The sequence below is a fragment of the Erithacus rubecula genome, assembly GCF_903797595.1.
Source record: "Erithacus rubecula genome assembly, chromosome: 17".
NCBI lineage: Eukaryota > Metazoa > Chordata > Aves > Passeriformes > Muscicapidae > Erithacus > Erithacus rubecula.
The window spans coordinates 12,256,802-12,278,018 of record NC_136669.1 but is presented as its reverse complement, the minus strand read 5'-3'; the positions used below and the strand labels follow the sequence as shown (position 1 = coordinate 12,278,018).

Below are 21,217 nucleotides of genomic sequence, written 5' to 3'. Positions count from 1 at the left end.
ACATAAACTTCTTCTTTTTGATTTTAGACCTAGGTGAAAAAAATGGACTCCTTGCTTTCTTCACATGGTTTCAAGATATTTGCATTTGGTTTTTTTTGCAAATAGAGAACACAGATCTCAAAATCTAAGACTAGAGATGATAATTGATTGCTTTGAATAACGTTTTTAGCTTGACTGGATCTCCTGCTATTTTCTTGCTGGCTTTGATTTTAGCATCTCTGTCAGGGCTCTTACTAGACCTTCTGAAGATATGATGCTATTGTATGAAGATCTATTATAATAATTTATCTCCTCACTGTTGCTATAATTATCCAAGTTATAATTTAGAGTTCCACAGGAGGCTGGGGGCCATTAGGCTTGCAAAAAGAAACACCAGGTACAATTTCCCCTTGCTTACTCTTGTGGTTTTGTTTTTTTTTCCTTCTGTAGCTGATTAGTTGTACTGCATTGAACCTTTGAAAATCTCAAGGCTGGCAGAGAGTGCAGAACTCCTTTTTTCTCTGCCCCTCTCATGATGTAACTCTGAAAGTACATTTCCAGTCACCATCCAGTGTGCCAAAGAACAAACCCAGTGATAGTGCAGGAATACTGAAACACTGTTTGTATATTCATAGCTGCCAGCTCAGATCTGAGAGTTTCACCTCTGACAAGTTAATATGAAGATTTAAAAAGGCTGGGGGGCCTCCATCATTGGCAAGAAATACTTTTACATTACTTCATTTATTATCAAGATGTTACTGAGTCACAGGATAATTGGTGTGAAAACAACAACTTGTCTGAAAGCAGCATTGTTTAGATTGGGATTTTTCTGTATGTCTGAGGAGCTTATGGTTGCTATTCCACCCACTGTACCAGCATTTTATGCAACAGAAATATCTTCTTTTATTTATTTTTTTTTTTAATATAGTTTTCTAGGGGAAATAATATAAGCAGTAGAACTGCTGAAATGTCAGAAAAGCCATAGTACCAGCACTCCTGGAATGGCAGAAGTTGCCTCATTCTGCAAAATGCAATTACTCCTGATGAACTGATGAACATTTTAGAGTAATGTATGGAAAACACAGGTTTAAATATATTTTTGAAATTCCTTTAGAATCAGTGACTCCATGAAAGACCTCTGAGAATTAATCCAGATTTTCCAAGTCAGAACTCAAAAAGGCACTTGAAGTGTTTGAATTGTTAACATTCAATAACTGACTTTTCTATAGAATGTATCCAAAGGAACAGATTCATTTAATTAAAGACTGAGTTAATAATTACACTTGGAAATGTCATTGATTGCAGAAAACAACCCCAGCAGGTTTGAGCAGGCTCAGGTTGGTGCTGGGGAAGAGGAGGTTTGCAGAATGCTCTGTTCTCCTTTCTGGAGAGGAAACCTGTCTCTTTTTATGTCTTTCACAGCCCAAGTTCAAAACTTGACAGCAATAACCTTCCAAATGTATCTACATGAATTGGATGCTATGACTTCAATGAAAGACAATCTTGTGAGAGATTCTTTTGGTTACATTTCAAAGATTTATTCAAACTATATGAGGTTTTGTAAGAAGGAAGCACAAAAGATGATTTTTTCCAGGCCCTGATTCAATAAAACCCAGAGGCTTAAGAATGTCATTGTGAGCCTGTGACTGGACCTGTGCACAGAAATGAAATCTTTACATAATCTTTACAACAGGCATTTTCTTATGACTTGGCTAAAGAATGGCTTCAGAGAGATAATTAAAGAGAGAGATTTTTCATGAGTTAAGTGAAACCTCCTGCACAGAACTGGCAGCAGATTCATGCAGGAGGTTCCTTTTGCCTGTCAATAATCTGTCCCCAAAATGTTCCAGAATAAATACTGTAGGAGAACAAGCTCCAAAGGTATACAGTGTGCATTCTGTTTGTAAGCTTCATAATAAAGATTTTGTCTGTCCATTCGTTGATCTTTTCACATTCCCAAGAAGTTCTGCAGGATGTTAATGGCAGAAAAGGGTCTTTGTCACATCACCTGAAACAGATCATGAGCCTGAAGTGTCTGAACTAACCTTTCTTAAAACAGCATTACTGCAGGTCAGCCAAGTTCAAGGATTCTTCAGATCAATCTTTTCCTCTTCATGTGCAAGAGAAATTTAGGACAGAGCTCATTGTCGTGAATAAGAAATATTCTTGGAATCTAAGCTGCCAGAATCTCCAAAGTGCACACTGTAAACATTTCACTGCCTCAGTGACAGCTAAGTGAGGATGCCTTGCTCATTATCCATAAAGAATATGTGGCACAGATGAGCCCAGAATGTAAATTTCTAAGGAAATGGAGAAAATAAAATTCATTTTTCATGCAGAAATGTGAGATTTTTTTTTCTTTTTCATGCTGAAAGGTTCATGGAAAATTAATTAGGAGAAGTCTAACAAATATGTTGTGTTGGTAATGCTGTAGAAGTACTTTTCAACACCAAAGGAAATAAGGGAGGCTGCAATCATTGAGGTTAAATGGAAAATGGGAGGAGCAAATGGGGTGTTCATTATAGAATTTTTAAATAAGTGCCAGGAATTAGCAGAAATGTAAAGAGGTAGATACAGTTGACTGCAGTGTGGCATCAAATGCAATAACTGCTCAAATCCTCAATTTGTTAGTATTCTTCAGTGTGCTCTCTGAAGGGAAGGAGGTGGCTGCACTCAGTGCATCTTTGTGAGCACTGTCACAGTGAAATGTCTGTGTGCACCTACCAAAACTCCAGCCATGCCAGTGACACATCCAATTTCCCTGAGAGATGAGGCTCTGCTGCAGTGCAGTTTGTTGCTGGCAGGTGAGTGTGGCAGGCACGATTTGAGTGTCCCAACACAACCAGAGCCTGGCTGGTATTTCTGGAGTCCTATCCATTATTTACAGTTGCCAGGCTGAGAGGGTATTTGCAGCAATGTCACACTAACCTCCATGAATTCTTGATAGAGAAATAAAAAATTAACAATATGGACTGATGGGAGCAGTGGTGGATAGAGACAGGTGGTTTTAGAGCAAGCACAGAGCAGTGCTGGTAGCACAAACACACCCCAAACATCCCAGAAATCCCAGCCAGGATTCCCCCCATGCCAGCCCTGCCCTTCACACCTCCCCACAGCTGGGACTGCAGGGGGATTGGCTTTTCCTGCCATTTCTAGATTTGCTGGGTTGTCTAAACTTCCCTCAGCCATGGAAAGAAGGTTCAGAGCAGTGTTTGAGCTGCAGTTTCCCTCCAGCAGGTAATGTCACTTTTCCTTTGGCAGCCTGAGGAGCTGCTTGTCCCCTGTGCCCCCTCCCCTTCCAGGCAGGGCTCTTTCCCTGAGCCTGGCTCTGGGTTTGGGGCTCCTGAGGAAACCAGCAGAGCCTGGCCCTGCTGAGGGAGTCACACAGCAGGTGACAGCCTCACTTTGTTAGCCTGTGCAGTAATGGTGATGATTATTCACAAGCACAAAAGTGAAAAGCAGAACTCTTGTGTGGTTTGTTCCTTAGTAACAGCTGGAGTAGGAATTGCCTGTGATGCCAAGGCTTGTGCTGAGCATCACCAGATTTAGGAACTGTTTGTGTTGGACTGGGGGCTGCTCGCATGCAGGGTCTGGGTTAATTTTTTGACTGCTCCTGAAACATCACCTGTAAACTTGTCTCTCATTTAAAGCAGTCAGCTCCCAGAACTAGGAAATGCCAGGGTATAAAATGGATTCAGAAATGGAGCACATCAGTTCCATGCAGTGCTGAGCACACAGTGCTCCAGAGCAGGGCACAGCTCTGTGCTCCTGACCCTCTCTGGCTGTAATTTGGTGCATTATGTGGGGCTCCTGTGATGCCTTTGTGTTCTTTCTATTTCAAAACAGCAACTTCTACTAAAATCTCCTTCAAGTGAAACTGAATTTACTTTTCTTTTCTGTTGATGTGAATTCTCTCTCCAGAATCAGGTTCTTAGTGGTTTTTTGTTGGTTTATCATCCTGAACTGATGGAGCCCTGTAATGTTCCCTTGCTCTGAGCAGAAGGACCTGGCTCAAGTTTCATAAGCAAGAGAACTTTCATCATTTTTTTGAGGGTTTTCAACAAGATCTGTTTTAGCATCAGAGCCTTCTGTTCAGGAGTGTTTAAGGGGTATATTGTAATTGGAAAGCATTTGCATGGACTTCTTAATTATTTTTAATCATTCACTGTACATAAATCCTGGAGTAGAGAGCTTAAAGAAAAGCTGATTTATTTCTTAATATTTTTTGCACAGGGAAGATTCTAAAAGACAAACCTATTTCTGCAGGACCCTTGAGGGACACCACTTGTTACTGCATTTTATTACATTGCTTAGATTTAAATTCTGAAATGTGAAGAATGTTATCTGTACATTAGCCTGCTTTTCAACCACACCTTTAAAATCAGAGGATCCTTTCCTGAAGAGGTGCTGCTTATTGCCAGTCTCTGCTTCCTAAAGTAAGGCTTTCAGTAGTGCCCATATTAAAAGTATTTTACATAATTCATTGCACTATTTTCTTCCTGCCTTAGGAAATTATAAGCATCTCTTGCTGTGATCTTTCACTCCAAGGATTAAGGCTCTTTTCATATTCATAAATGTGAGGAATTCTAATAACTGGAGTGCCAGTGAGCTCTGGGTGATGGTCAGAAGGGGCAGGGGAGGCTCTGGGGGTGGCTTCTGCAGCACTTCTGAGGGAGGATTTATAGGGGACATTTCAAATCTATTTGTCCTGGTTCCCAGGGATGAAGGTTTGCAGCATGAAACACAGCCAGGAGACAGGTATAAACTGACTAATGATGAGAAATCAGGAGTGAAGGATTTGAATAGCTTACATCTGTGTTTGAGACTGAGTGATCCATCTCTTATTTTGTATGCCTATCAGTACTGAATGAACAACAGCTGTAGCTTAGAAACAGATGAGACTTTCTCTTAGGAAATGCTTTTTACAGCCCTGCCACACTTTAAATGGACTTTCAAGCTGTGCTGATGTTAAGTCCCCTGTTTGGGGCTGGGATGATGGAAGAATTGCTATCCATTTCCAGCTACAGTCACTGTCGTGTTGTCAGAAGTCCCATATTTTAAAATATTACTCAAAATTCTGAATTTTCTGACACATGGCACTTATGTAGCTAACTCTTAGTTTATGAGTTATCTACAGTGATGCCTTTTGTGTAATTCATTTTGCAGTAATAGCCCCCAAATATAGTAAAATTCCTTTAAAGGAAGAGTTAAAACTTAACAATACTGACCACAAATCTTAAACTCCCCACAGGTAAAGGTGCTATGCATTGCTTTCTCCTGGTGAAGCATCTGCCTGCTCTCATCTTGCTGACCTATTCCAGTTTTTAATGCTTTAAATGTGTTGTTGCTATGAGGTTATTAAGAAAAAAGTGTTTATTTCAGTTTAGACATCAAACTACCTCAGTTCTGCTCCCTCCCAGTCATGAGGCTGCTGCTTTCCCTGCTGAGTGGAATCTTTGGGAATGGTGGTGCCTTCCTCCTGTGCAGTTTGCCATGAGAATCTCACAAAAGGTTAACAAAGCTATGGATATGCACCCTCAGCTCTGAGCCCTCCCAGCAAAAAGATGGAAAAATACTTGATTATCTCTACCTTGGTGTAAGGGAGCAGCCTGAACTGGAGACACACTCAAGCTGTGAATGTCAGGGATAAATAGGCAGCTACAAATGGCATTGAAAACTGTCTGTGCTGCTGAGAGGGAAAAAGATTTGGTTTCTTATTATTCTGCTGGCTTCAGGTTGATTTTTTAAAAAAGAGAAAAGTGGTGTGTTTTGATGAGGATTACACAGAGCAATGGCTTTGGAAAGTGCAGGAGCTCTTTTCTTCAAATGTTTGCCTTTCAGCCTGGCTTTCTCAGGCTGGGCTTGGCGAGGCTCAGCTGCTGCAATGACAAGCAGGAGCAGCACGGGCTGGTGGCATTGACGTGCCAACATCTGCTCGCTACAGCACAGGTACCACGACCTTGCTGCATCATCATTAATTTCCCCAAAACAAACCAGCCAGAACTAGTGCTGGTAGAAACAATTTGGGGGAACATCAGCATATAGTCAAACTTGTTTAGTCTCTGACATTGATGGAGGGGTTGTTGTTTTTGTGACCAAAACTCATCAGGACCACGTTTGCCCAGGGGCTGTGGACACGCTCGTCCCACCAGGAGACATCCCTGGGAAAGGTGCAGCTGAAATTTAAGGCAGTTATAGAGGGATAATTGAATTGCTTCGTCCCATGAGCTCCAATGGTGGCAAATCAGATATATTTGTACAGAGATCAATTATTTATTAAGACAAATGTACAGATAAAAGATAACAAATGGAAGATCTTAATCAGAATTACTTCCTGCATTGCATAAAACTAAAAGAACATAGTTGATTATAACATCATAGAACAGTGGATGATATCAAGGTACTTATATTAAAGCTGGCAAAAGAGATGGTATTAATTAGGAGTTGAATGTAACTTACCACCAAAATAATGATAATATACAGATTTCTTCACTCAACCCCAAGGTAGAAACCATGGAATAGGCATCCCTACTCATGGGAGAAATTACATTTCCAGGAAAATGCATGGAAGATTTCTACTTAGTGAAAGTTTGGTGTGGCTTTTATGGTTGTAAAGTGGATGGCTGTCAGTGAGAAATCCAGCTTAACTTGTGGGATGTCCCTTCAAACCAAGATGTTCATTGGCACCTGGGAGATACCAGCCCAGTGCTAACCCCATGGCACCAAAATAACTCCCTATGACACATCTTGTCCTGTTTGAGTTGTTCTGAGTGGTTACCAAACAACAGATGAGATTTTATGGTGGGTAGGGTGTCTTGTACTCCTTCTGAGGGTGGTGGCTGCTGGCAGCATCACCATCCCATTGATGCCTTAGCATTCAGCTTTTGTATTTTCTAGATCATGTATTGCTTCAGTGTGTAACTCCAAAACTCCATGGCCTGTCAGCTGCTGTTCTCCCATTTCATTAGGACAAAACAATTCATCTCTAGGCCTGAAATTCAAAGACACCTCACTGTCTCAGGCCCTGAAAAGTATAAACAAAAGTGAGCTGGGAGGAGGAGCAAACTGGGGCTATATGATTTCATTACCTGAAGCTGTAATTGGAGAATTAACCCTTCATGTTTAAGTGGACCAAACTGATAATTGTGTGAAAATCTGGTGACCCTTGTCCATCTTGGGTGTGGCCTCTGGGAGGTTTGTGATGCCAAGGTGAATCTATTGAATAAACACCTGCTGTTATCTCTGAATCTTGTCCAGCCTCTGTTCCAGGCAGCCACTCCAAGGCATCCCCCGAGCTGGGCAGGGCTGGGAGATGCCTCAGCTCTCCAGCTCCTGTCCCCTGGCAGAGATGTCACCTGTGGTGCAGGGGTGTCCCCTGCCCCAGCAGTGCCCAGGTTGATCAGAGCTGCGAGCTGGCACAGTGATGCTGCTGGGGCAGGGGTCGCTGCTAATGGAGTTCCTGGGCTGGGCTCATCCTCGCATCTGCCCTGCCCTTTGGGAGGCTGAGGCTGTGTGCATGCCTGCTGCCACACAGGAGCCATGGGCATGCCATTTTGGGGGTAATGACTGTGCTGACCTGATGTCCTCCTCCAGCTGCTTTCTATTACTGTCGTTTAACTGGGACAGGGCAGGCTCAGGGGACTGGCTCTCTGTAATGAGCTGCCTCTGCAATTATGGCACTTACTGCAGGACACCAGGCTAAACCCAGCTCCTTTCTGCCTCATCATCTATTTTTATATTATTCTGGCATAATGTGGGCATTCCAAAAAAATGTGAGTTTATGGCTCCTGGGTGAAATGGATAGTGCTGATAGTGCTGCTGTGTGTTGTGAGGCAGGCGTGGCCAGGGAATTGTTTCACTGCTGCCTTTTCACTCTGTCCTCTTGCCTCGGGGCTCTGGAGCCTTACAAAATTATTGACACGTGAAAAAAAATCACCAGAGATCTTTTTGTTTATATTTATATTCCAGTTTTATTTATTTTTTCCTTGCTAAATTAAGCAGAGGGCATTAATGTCATTTTTACCAGAATCCATGGAAAAGCTGTAGTGGCTCAATAATTTACTTGAAAATGCTTTGTTTACCTTGAATTTCAGATTTAATTAATTGCAATTATATTCTAGATCATGAACATATTTTTAATTTAATAAGTGTGAAATCCTACTTTTGTTGACTTCTATATCATAGGCACAGCAGTGCATGTGGATATTTGCTAAAGGTATGGATAAAATAGGTTTAGATTGCTTGTAAGAGGACAGAAAACAAAGACCATACATTTTATTGCATACAAAACCTGTATGGTTTTGTGGTTATTGTGTATTGATGTTTTTTCTCATTATCCTATTCTAAGAGTAATGGAATTTATTCCCAATATTAAAGAGGAGCCATTTGGCAAGTTCTGTGCAGCTCAGATTGCTTTGAAAAGTGACTTCTTATTTCAAAGTGAAAACCATGTTATTTTTCACCTGTTTTGTAGCAGACACACAAATATACAGACTCTTCCATGAAAATCATTGTAAAGGTAGTTAGAACAAGTGTTTCAGGGATTGTTTTCCCATTTATTTATTTTGCATAGTTTATTCAGGTAACACTAGAGAAATTTTAAAAAAAGAGACTTATATTAAGTGAACTGTACATGATAACTACTCCACATTTTGCAGACTGATTTACAGAGCAAATTTAGCTTAAAGATCTTAAACAGCCAATATTAACTGAGCATCACAAATACTATTAGGATGTAGTTAAGGGCAGATATATTTTTCACCAACTGCTGAAGTCACTGCCTGTAGACTTACTGAGTTAACAGAAATTTGGAGTAGACTAATGCTGTTATCCATAGCAGTAAATAAACTGAGCAAAATTTAATTAAAGATACATATCTATGAAATATGAGTCTTGATTCCCCCTGTTCTCCCTTCAGCATATCCCATTCATGTATGCCTTTAATAGATGGGATTTTTTTGCTGGGCACTCAAGTGTAACAGCCATGGGTTGTGATGTTTAGCCCCATGGCAGCCCCAGAGGGCTGATCCTGCAGGAGATCCCAGGAATTTCTCACTTGTGCTTTCAGAGCAGCATTTTACCCTCACAGCATCTGTGGGGCCTAGGACTTTGCTTAAAAAAATTAAATCTTGGCTTTTAAAAATGTAGGTGTTCATTTTTGTGTCCCAGGCAAAAATCCATCTGAGAGTTCTCTTTTCTAGAGCATCTCAGTTTGACCATCTTGTTTATATTGTGAAGAGAGGAGTTGCTATAAATAAACCTCTTAAAGCCTTCACAGAGAGTTTAAAAAAATATATCCAGGGTGTTAATCAAGAAAAATAGTCTTAGTTTTATATGAGTGTTAGTCAGAACAAGGGTAAGAACACAAATGAAAAAACCCATCCTTGATGAGTTAAAATTTTTGGGTCAAGTCCCACCTTCCTGACACTCAGGAGCTTTGGTGACCATTAAGGATTAGCTTTATAAAGGGTCATGGAGGGTTTCTTGGTAGTCTGAGGCAGGAGTGGGGATGCAAAAGTTAATTTTGTTTCACTTTCCAAAACTGCTTTTAGAAATCAAGAAGGAAGTGAATGAGAACTGATGAATTAGCAAACAGAACTGCTTTAGCAAGAAGGTGATCTCCCTTGCATGCATATTTTTCTATGCTTTTGATGGAGGGATTTAAATATGTTTAAAGAAAAATTTAGATTTATAGCTATATTTATCATGATTACTTCACTAAATTTGGCAAGGTGCATTAGAATTCCACGTTTCAAAGGCACAGTGTTTTAGGAAGTGAAGTATTGCAATATGGTTTGGCTTATTTTTCTAATTTTGTCAACACTGAAAGTGCCAGACAGTACATTGCAATATTCCTAAAGGCTTGCTGGTTGGTTTGGTTTTATCTTTTTCCTTTCCCCTGCTCTCCTGCTGTTGTTTATCACAGTGAAGCAGTGAGATTACAGGTGATTGTTCACATCATGGAGTCAGAGGGAGTGAAGAGCACAGCACAGGGCTGGTTTCTTTGCACCCTGTCATAAAGCAGCTCCAAGAGCTCAGTGCCTGGACTGGGAGCCCCAGTCAGAAATCTGTCCTGAATCCTGAGGAGCCAGGCTGGGCTGCTGACTGCTCCAGCCTGACAAAAACTGGGAAAAGCCAGTGGGCAAACAACCTCCCATCCCTCCCAACCCACAGGCTGGATTCCCAGTTTAATAAAATTTAATAAACCAATTTAATATAATTTTTGCAGCACAGTGATTGTCAAATTTTGATTTTTAATGCTGCCTGAGCTCAGGGAGACAGACTTTAAACACAGAATTTCACATTTGTTCAGATAAATGCCAGAACATCCACGGGACCTTGTCGAGTCTCTGCCCTTGGTCTCATCCATGCAAATCTTGCTCAGCTCCCTTGCAGGGTGTTTCTGCAGCAGAGTCAGGAGTGGGTAAGCAGTGGAGGTGTTGGTCTCCAGAACTGTCTGTCTGTCAGATATTTTGTGTGTAAAAGGAAATAAAATTAATTCTGTCTCGGCATTAACAATTTCAATAACATTAATACTATTTCTAGGTTTATATCTTTTCTTCATGCTTAAAATCCTCTATGCCTAATATTCCAAACAGGTTTCTGAAGTGCAAACTGCCAAAGATTGTTTTCATTAGCTTATTTTGGATGTTTATTTGCACTATAGTCCTGGTCTCATTTTTTTCCAATCCTTTATCTTGTTCCATAGGAACGTGGGAAGGGGGAAACATATTAAATGTTAAAACTGATTGGGTTTTTTTTTTTGTTTGTTTTTTGGTTGGGTTTTTTTTTTTTTTAGTGTAAAGGATTCAGATTGAAAAAATTAAGAAAATGCCTTTTTTAGAAAAATCAGTAACAGAGAAAGGGCTTCACACGTGGATGAGATGGGAGAGTTCAGTGAAATGATCACTCACCTTCAGGCACAGGATAGGTGAGAATCCTGGCTCCAAACACATACCTTTCAATTCTTCCTGTGTTTGTTTTTGCCTTTGAACTTTGACACAGGGAATTTCATGTACTTTTAGTACAAAACTGATTTTAAATGAGCTGTCCAGTCTTATGTTTGAGGAGCTTTCTTCATTCAAGAAAGTTTCCTTTATTTCTTGCTGGTAAGGTGATGTCTTGAGATCTGTAACAAATAGCAGCTATTCGCTTCCTGATTTAGAATGGCAAATATTTTTCTCTGTTCATTCTGGAGAGAGGAACTATGGATGCATGCACCTTGAGATAAGACCTTTCTAAATGCTAAAAGCAGTAAACATAGTTTAAAAGACTCTCCTTTTTTTTTTTTTTTTGCAGTGTTATTAGCATGTCTATGTTTTTGTCAGTATTTTCAGGATTCCTCATGTAGAATAGGAAGTTCTGCATTGAGTACAACTTCCAGGAATGGCAAAAAAAGCCATTTTTAAAGATGTTTTCTGTCAGTCACGTCTAGCTTGTAGCACAGGAAGGATAAATTGCATCTTGCTTGGGAAAGTGACATAAACCCACAGTTTTGTTATGTCACAGAGGGATTATGGTGAGAGAGACAAGGATCCCTCACCTGAGCCATAATTCCTCCTGGTGAATTTGCTGTGGTTTTAACTGAGGCATAAAATGTCATGGGGGAGCAGCAGGAGAGGGAGAAAATTATCATCCCTGCCATGCTGGAGTCAGTGAGCTGGGGGTCTCTGAATTCTCCAGAGAGAAATCAGAGTGCAGGGATTGAATTAAAGCCTTTGGATACATTGAAGTATATGAAGTATATTAAGCCACTCACATATAAAGTAGAAGTTTAAGTTTTAGGATAAGTAAGTAAGTAAGTTTTAGTATGAGCTCTGATGCTTTTAGTAAGTAAAAGGTTCAGATGCCAGAGTAGCACTGTGAGTTCTAGTGAAGGTTGAAAATCATGCTAATGTTTTCAGTGGAGGCTCCAGGACCATTGGAGGTTGCAGACAGTGTTTAGATGTAACAGCTATAATAAGAATATTGTTTACATTTTTCAGATAGAACAAGACAGGTTGTGTGCATAGTCTGTATGTAACCTGGAGTGTTCAGAAACTGGAATTCTAACAGGTTAAGGAGTGGTGGTCTGAGTTTATGTCTGAGCTTGCTGGGAAGATCCTATATAAGAGTTTGTATTGGGAGAGTTGGTGCTTCTTGCCATTTGCTTTTTGCCATTGCTTTTCTGCTTGACTTTTCAGACTGATGTGCTTTGTAACAAATAACCTTTTCAGCAGCTATTGGCTGCTTGCTCATTTAAGATAACCTGACAAAGGTGGTGCCCAGAGCATGGAGGTTCCCAACCTCACACTCACAGCAATGGTGGGGCAGAGCAGTGGATTATTGCAAAGGGAGATGAGATGAAGTGATGATGACACACCTTGCCTGCAGCTCAGCGCTCCTCTCTGCCCCTCCTTTGGCTCAGCCCACTCCCACCTTCTGCAACAATTAGCACAGCAATTAGCATGGCCACATCTGCCCAGGGTTCCTCAGCCAGGATTGCCTGGCAGGGGGTGCAGACACTGGCTTTGTGTCTCGGGTGGATTGGCTGCAGATCTTAGCTCTGCTTAAGGAGCTCGAGAGCTGGCAGTGCCTTCTCAGAGGATTTAATTGAGTGATCACCCTGTGACACACAGACACTTCTCAAAAGCCTCAGCAAAGGATGGCTTGGAACTGCAATTCTTTGTCATAGCCATTACACTGCTCCCATGTCTTCATTCTCTGCTCCTCAAACCTGACAGGAGATACAGCTGCTGGGCTAGAAATTACAAGTTTCAGGAACAGGGGGGTAAGAGTGAGGGGGAGGAACAAATCAGTCATACAAATAGAATGATAATTCACTGCATTAAGACAGAAACTTAAATAAAAACCACTGTAAAACTTAGATAATTGCCAGGTCTTCACAGACGAGCAATAGGCAGCCCATTAATTTTATGAGTGTTATTTGACCCATAATATTAAATTAATGTGTTTTACTGTTTATTAATTAAACATTAGCTTGAGGAATGGCATTATTTTAAGCAGAAGCACTCCATCTTTGTCTCCATTGGTGCAGTGGTGAGGATGCTATCAAAGATCATAATCCCCCTGGTGTGAGGACCATTTGCAGAGTTCCCAAAGAGCTCAGGGTGTGTCCATGTGCCTGTGCCCAGGCTGGGTGCAGATGTTCTCTCAGCTTTGTGGCTCATCCTGCTGCAGCATTCCAGCAGGATAACTCTGGTGTGACAGCCTGGCACCCTGACCTGCTGTACCAGGGTCAGCTGCTGCACTGCTCAACAGAGAGCTCCTCTTAGCAGTGGCACTGTATTATTTGTGATCTCTTTTGATAATTTTTCATTAGTATGCTTGGCCTAAGAATGTGCTAATGGGATTTGATAAAAATGTAAAGCTGGGAGGAATTGCTAACATGGAGGAACTGGTTGTGATATCCAGGAAGAGATGGATGGGCTTGCAGACCAAAATAAAAGTGAATTAATGTTAGCAATACCAAGGAAAAGGTCATGCTTCTAGGAACTAACTGGAATTCAACTGCTGAGCAGGGATTTATCAGACAATAACTTGGAGAAGAAAGATAGGGACATAATATGTCCAGTGGTCCAGCTGAGCACTGGGTGACTGTAAAGCACCAGGAAGGTACAAAAATATAAAAGAGAAATACAGCCTTTGGACATGTAAGGTGAATTATTAAAACAGAAGAATAATTGCCTTGCAAGGCATTAGTGAGCCCTGGCTGGAGCAGTCACATTGTTCAGTTCTATTCACATTGATTGCAAACTGAGAGAGGGAGAAGGCAGGCACCTTTGACAAAGGGTTTAGAGCAGGATTTATGGCACCTTCAGGAAGCTCCACTCCAAATTCCAGTGTTTTAAGACAGGTTTTTGGTATATCCTCTACAATATGTGCTTTAGTCATTTGCCTCCAAAAAAGTTGTAATTAAATTGGTGTAAGTGTGAGATTAATTGATGAGTGTAACTCTATGAGTCTATAAGTAGAAAGACCTTTTTGTGAGGGGACACTACCAGTGACCAAAGGGAATGGATGGGATGGCTTTTTGTATGGTTCATTTTGGAAAGGAAAAATAACTGCTAACACTCAAAAATATTGATGAAGAGGAATAACAACAGCAGAAATAACAAGAAAAAGTGTTAGGTTGTTTGTAAATAAATAGAATTTAAATAAGTTCAGTTCTGCTTGTGTGAGAGAAATTCTTGAACAGCTTCCAAAATCCCATTAGTGATAAAGGTACGCGTTTCAAATAGAGCTGAACCTGGGTTTGAATCAGGTTAAATTAAATAACTGTTTGTGATTGCAGGCACCGTGTTGTAATGTGACAGGAGCTCATTTCCATTCCTAAATTCCTTTGGAATAAGTTTTTGATGAATCCACAGATGTCTCCCATTGAGCAGCAGCTCTGCACACAGATTTCTCCTTTGCTGTGCAGGCTGAGCTCTGTTCAACAAGCACTGTGCTCTCCTCCCCTTCCCTCAGCCAGGGTCATGGCTGGGCACTCCTGCTCCTGGAGCCTGGGAGAATTGGTGATGTCCTTTAGAGGTGATGATTAACACCAATATAAAGGAAAATCTATTCTCCTGGAGACAGAATTATAGCTAGGTGTCAGTCTGGAATTTGTGAGGAGACTGTTAAGGGCTTTTCAACCTAATGCAGTGGTGGCAATATTGTGACATGAAGTTCTAACAGAGATTTTTGTCTTACAAACATGGTTTAACAGCCCTCAGAGTCTAATACGAGCTTATTAATTCATGTCTGTTGTTTGACCTATAACAATGTATGTGTCTTAAAATTTTTAATTTGCTTTAATATAAATGGTGAATTTCTCTGCAGTGGATTTTGTGCAGTTTTCATAGCAGTTGACTTTGTACCTCCCTGGTGTTAGACACTGACCTTACCTGAGCTCAGCAACCCTTGAGAGGCAGAGAACTGGCTGATGTTTGCTTCAGGGCAGCTTTGGGGGCTGGAAGTCAGCACTGGAGCTCCCAGATGGCCAAACCCAGGACACTTGTGCCCAGCAGGCTGTCCCTAGTGAGAAGGATCTGGCAAAACTTTGTCACACTCCACATAGAATGTGTTCTTCAGACTGTTCTTCCACCATGTGGAACTGAACCTGTTTCAGAGTGTATCCTGGGAATTGTGTCTGGGTTGGGAAGCTTATGGCTGCACTGCTCAACAAAAGAACAAATTCAAAATTAGTAAAAATAGAAGCATATTTTTTCAGCTCTCTTTTGCTATATTTCTTTTATTTTTACCCCATATTCCTGAATTTTACTGTTTTAATATATCCCTGGTTTATGTGGTTTATCCCCTTCTGATGTGCACGAGAGGTGAATATTCTCAGTGTGAAAGACAGTTCCCTTCAGCCCTCTTCCCTCAAGCCATAACAACCAATTGATGCCAGTTACCTCAAAAGCCAATTAATCCCACTCCTGTTTTGTTGGATCAATACTAATGCATTTCTCCTGTAATTTTCAGGTTTTGACAACGCTGGATGCCAGCAAAGCTGAGGTAGGAAATTCTGTCTTATACTGTTGGAATGTTAAATAGTTTTCTGTGCTTCTGATAGAGGGGCCACCTTGCTTACAATTTTGGGGTGAAAGTTTAAGTTATTCTGGGATGGCATTTGTGCTGCTTCTAGTGCTTAATGAGCCAATCTTTGGAAACCTGGTCAAGGTATAACTATTATTTAAGCTCATAAAGCCCTTCTAGGAAAGTTTGCCATTGTGCAGGTCTTTGTGGAGGTTTCCATGGCATCAAAACCACACAGTTCAGAGGCTTGTTTGGTGTGTGGTTTATTTCCCACCCCAGAAGGTGCAAGCTGACCTTGCCCTGTGCCCTTCCATTTTTCTCCTTTGCTCCTCAGCCAAGCAGGTCTGTACCTGCTCCAGGGTGGTTCTGGGGGGTTGGCACATGTTCTGTCCACCTCCACATCTGGTTTGCCTCACTCTTGCTGTACCATATGCCATGAGCTGCTTGAACAGGCTGGAGCATGAAAGAGCAGGTGGATTTTGTGCTGAGCTGGGTTCTCATTGAATTCTGCAGTGCCACTGGCAGTGTTGTACATTAAGTGCTGATATTGCTGCAGGTTAGCTTGATCCTTTTGGACTCACTTTTATTTTGTCAGCTTTCCTCTTGATGTGTGAGTATTTCTTAATGGTCTGGAGGTGTTCTTAGGGGTGAAAACATCTCAATTATTGGAGCGTGTTTTGAATAACTGACTGCTAAGCAAAAGTGCCAGTCCTTTGTGAGCACAAACGTGTTCACCTGCACTTGCCACTTCTGAACACTGCTGCTGAACAAGTCACTGCACTCCTAATAAGTGGCAGATATTTTAATTTGGTGCACAGTTCCTGAGTCATTTATTTGTAATGTCAGTTGGAAGCTCAGAGTGTTCCTCTGTGGAACCCTTCTCAGGCTCACAGCAGGGAATTTGTGATGTGCTCCAAAGCTAATGTTTAACTGTGACAAAATGTGTAGGTGACTCTAACTGCTGGAGTCAGATAAATTTTTAATATGAACCTTTGGTAAATTAAATTGCATTATTAAAGAGAATAGATAAACTGTGCTAGTTACTTTAAAGAACAAGAACATGAGTTCACTTGCATACTGCAAAAGAATGAGATCATTCATTTTTATTTAGACTGAGACTGTAATATCAGTGTTCAATTTAGCTGGTCTGATTCAATTGCATACTTGGCTTGTCTTAGGGAGTTTCAGGAGTAGGATTTGTATCTGTTTTTTTACTGTTGCACTGTTCAAATGTTTGGTGCTGTTCTATCAAGAGCTCACTAATAGTCATTTTCAGTTTCTTGTTTCATAATGGGATTTTGGGGGCTGCGATTTGTCACTGTGTGGGTACTATTGTTGACTCTGCTGCCTTCTATACAGTCTGTTTTCTTGTTTATTTGTCACATGTTCTCATGTACTTTTTCTCTTCTGTGTGTAAAAATCTAGGAATATTGCAAATTTCTGCATTTGCCAGTTGAGTTGCTTTGTTTGTTAGTACTCTATTGATTTGAAAACTTTGAGTTAACACATTTGGTTGTTTTTAAGAGCTCACCAGCTGACCTTTGTGCCCCAGCCCCTGGACCTGCTGACTTTGTAGATCTGTGGGTGAGAGGTTGTGGTTGGGGGCTGTTCCTCCCATTCATGAACTCAGAAAGATTGTCAAAGTTGCCCAATACAGGGCAAATCCAAATTGAAGGTAAAGGGTAATTAAATATTTTCCTGAATTGGATATTAATGCTGTTTGGAAATAGTCTGAGTTCAGTGGAATCACTCACATGAAATAGAAAATAAGAGGATAACAGGCATGCAGAACTGGTTAATGAATTTTCAGCTCTCTGGTGGAGTTTTGAGGCCTTACATAACTGTGGGGATGACAAGACATACAGAACATTTCCTCATTTTTGAGAATAGTGGCCCTGTGTTTAGCCTGATTTGGTTTGATTTTGCTTTACCTTTGGGTCTTCATGGACAGTTCTGAGAAAGAGACAAGCCCAAGTCCCCTTGTTCTGGTTTACCTTTGTGTCAGGCCTTGTCTCATTAGAGCTCCTCCACTGTTTGCTGCTGGACTGCTTGTTTTTTATTTTTGAATAAAAAAGCAGAACGTTTGTTTTCTAAAATCTTTTATCAGAGCCTCTGCTTGGCTGCTCTTGAACTGTTGGTCTGAGTACTCTTGAAATTTGTTTATTCCTTTTCCTGTGTTCTTAGGTGACACTGCTGTGTTCCCTTTCTAAATTTTGTATGAAATCTGGATAAAAAGTTAGCATGTTTGTGCAGCTCTTGAATGTTTTAGGAAGATACAAACCAGCTGGGCTTTTTTTAAATGCTGGTTGCCAAATATCACTACAGAGACAAGAACATCTAGAGGAATCTGTCAAGTGATCCCAGGACCTTCCTTCCATCTTTTAACACAAAAGGACAACAAATAGTGACAGAGTCAAATCTGTAGGCAGCAAAGCCTTCCAAAAATAATTGCCAAATCTGCCCACACCGTGCCTGTTAGGGTCATAGTCTTGTAAATGTGCAAGTTAGAGGCATCTTAAAAAGGAATAACTTATGCATAGGTAGTCAGACACAAAGATTTTTATCACAGCTTACCCTGGTTTCTTGTTCAAACCCATAACAGGATCTGTTAATACCATTACAAAATGGGCCTGAGATCAGTCTCAAATACAGCTATACACTGCAGCAATTCCATAACACACTACAAAATAAGTTTTCATGTAATTTGCTGGAACAACAGTTTGAGGAATGCTTTTTTTCATTGTGTTAATTTTATCTGTTACACCTACATGGCATCTAGTCCTCTTATTGTTTTTTGCTTGTACATTTTTCATGTCTCATTCAGAAACTATTTGACTTTCCAGAGTGTTCTTCTTTCTAATTAGCAGTGAGAATAAATGATCTTTATGTTAGGCAGAGCATAATTTCTTTTCCTTTTTCTGCAACGAATGGTGTTACCAAAATAGAACAGAGAAAGCTTGTTGTGATTCCTCTTTTCCTCTGCAATATTTGAATAAACGATACAGTGAAGTTCAAGGCCTTCTTGTGAGAAGTGAGAGGTCATGCCTGATTGAAATACAAGTTCAGTGTAACTGTGTGTTAGCTCTCTGCCTGCTTTAATGGGAGGAATGTCAAGGCAGCCTATTTTTTACTCTCATAAAGGAAAGGGTGCCAATATGTCTCAATAAAATGCAATCAAATTCAGCTCAAAGCCCAGGGAAGTTATTAAATCAGAGTTTACAGGAAAGCTCAGAATAATAAGGAGAATATGACTCTAATGACAACAAAAGTGTGACTGGTTGATACAGTGATCCATCAGGCCCTTGATTATCAGGAAATGTCACTGTCAATCCCCCACATCCCTGACGTGGAGGGAATGGTCAGGCCTGGTGTCTTGGTTTGAAAGACAGGTGTTTACTAAGAAAGGCAGGAGCTTTTCTTTGAAATGGAGAATGTAAACTTCCTCTCTCCAAACTATTATAATTTTGAAGTTAAGAGGCTCTCAGGCAAAAATATGGGAATAGGAATAACAGTTCTTTACTTGGAAAGTCAAAATAGAAATACAGTATTAGAAAGAACAATCCCAACCCTGTCAGAGTCAGAATCCAAGCTGACACCCATCAGTCAGTCAGGGTGTTGGCAGCAGTCCCATTCAATGGTGGCTGCATCCTCCTGCAGTGGCAGATGTGGTTCAGCTGGAGCAGTGCTCCTGTAGAAGGTGCAGATTTCCTCTCAAGGTCCAGGGATGATGTGGAAAGGTCTGGCTTTCCTCTGGAATCCAGTGGAAAGGCTGCTCTGGTGTTCAGAAATCTCAGTTTTTATCTGGGTAGGAAAGGCTTGGCTCCTCCCCTGTCTGGAGCATCTCCCAGAGGGATGATGGAATTTTATCAGTCATGCACTGGAACTCAATGGCCATGAACAGGAGATATCTCCTGGAGGGAGGGTGGGATGTGGAAAAGATAAAGATGACTGCTGACTGCCCCACCTGGTTTTAAAGATGGCCCATTAGCAGAGGATATCTCCCATGGAGATAAGGATCACTGCCCCACCTGGTTTCAGCACATGGTGATAGAATACACATTTCTGGTCACATCCTGTATTGCAGCCTAAGACACCTGGGGAGCAACGTTGTTCAGAAAAGGCCAACACATGGGTTCCCTTCATCCCTGGATGGGGTGAGAGAAAAATCCTCTGACAGAACAGGCAATTTCACTGGTTTGTATTTGTAAAATGTGTACGAATAGCCCTGTCTGTTTGCAGGAAATGTGTTTGCATGAGCTGTGAGCGACGCACGTGCAAGGTGTCCATGGCAGATATATTGAGAAAGCCACCATGGAGGGTGATGTGGAGGCTTTGTGCTGGCTGATATCATTGTCTGCTTGCCTTGCACTGCTCCTGGGGGCCCCAGGTGCAATCCCAGCCCATCAGGCTGTGCTGCACACTCTGTCCAGTGTCTGTCACTGTGGAGGTGATGCAGAATGCATCCCGAGAGAAACGAAGGAATCTTGTGGTGAGGCAGCAGCAGAGCTGGGTCTCACTGCCAGCAGGACCACACTGCCCTGCCTGCTCCTCATGCCAAGGTGAACTAATTCCTTTTGGGAAAGGAGTCAGAGAGATGTGTGTGTAAACAGATAGCAGAGCTTGCTCAGGAAAGATGCCTTTACCAATATTGTTCTACTATGACTGGTTTGAAGGTTTGCAGCACGCTCTGTTCCTGCTAGACTTATAATTCTTTCTGCTAGCTCATGAGGAATTTTTAAATCCTGTTGGCTGTCTGATTGATTTCTATGGGAAAACTATGATATCAGTGGGAACTTTATCTGGGGAAGGATGAATGCTTGGTTGGATGCTGTCAGGGTAAATTGCAGGTGCTGTATGAAAACCCCACGGCGGATGAAAACATGTCATTCAGCCTCCCTCCACTCCCTGCCCTACTTTATTCTCCCCAGCACACTTAACATGCAAGGGCCTCGTGTGCCATCACTGCAGGGGACGAGCGTGCTCAGGACAGGAGACGTTTCCATTTCTATTTTCAGGTTGTTTTTCAGGATGAGTGAGTGGATTACAGCTTCTCCCTGTTCTGATGCATCAATACTTTGCATCAGCCACAGCTTTTGGTTGAAACTGTGCATTGTTAATCCTATCCAGCTCTATATTCCCTCTTCCCTCCAAGTGGAATGAGGCATGGAGTGATCAATCATGATGACTAATAAAGAATTTGCTATTAGTGCTTTTTCAAATATCCCTAAGTTTGATGTATTTACAGCAAGAAAATATTTGTGATTTAAGAAAAGTACATATCTATAGGGGCATAGCATAAAGCTTTCCTTGTAGTCATAATTTTGATTATTTTAAGTGGTTTAAAATCTCTGTAGTTTGTAGTGGGATTTCAGAATTTATCAAGAGGATAATTATTGCAGTAAGATTTTAATTTTTGCTTGGTCTGTTGAAATCTAGATTTGGCTAAATCGAGCTGTCACATATTGTGTATAAATAGGTGCCAGTATTTTTTGTTAAAAAGATAATTGCAGTAATGCCATAATTCTGTATAATATAACTAAGAATATTTATAATTTCAAGGGTAAAATCAAGAATTATAAATGAAAATTATTTTTAATTTTCAACCTTTTAGAACTGGGCACTTGTAACTGTGCAGAAATTGGGATTTTGATGTTGTGCCTTCAGTTATTTCCACTAAAAAGTATTTTTTAATCATGCAAGCTGATTAAGGGTCTGA

General features: G+C 41.0%; 1 protein-coding gene across 12 annotated transcripts in view; it reads left to right on the top strand.

The window, feature by feature from the left end:
- Window positions 1–21,217, top strand: part of RBFOX1 (RNA binding fox-1 homolog 1) — a 1,017,140-nt gene that overhangs the window by 185,143 nt on the left and 810,780 nt on the right. For all 12 annotated transcript variants that reach the window (XM_079320738.1, XM_079320785.1, XM_079320750.1 and 9 more), the window contains one exon: window positions 15,448–15,480. In XM_079320738.1, coding sequence (XP_079176864.1) covers window positions 15,448–15,480 — 33 coding nt within the window. The remainder of the gene's footprint in view (window positions 1–15,447; window positions 15,481–21,217) is intronic.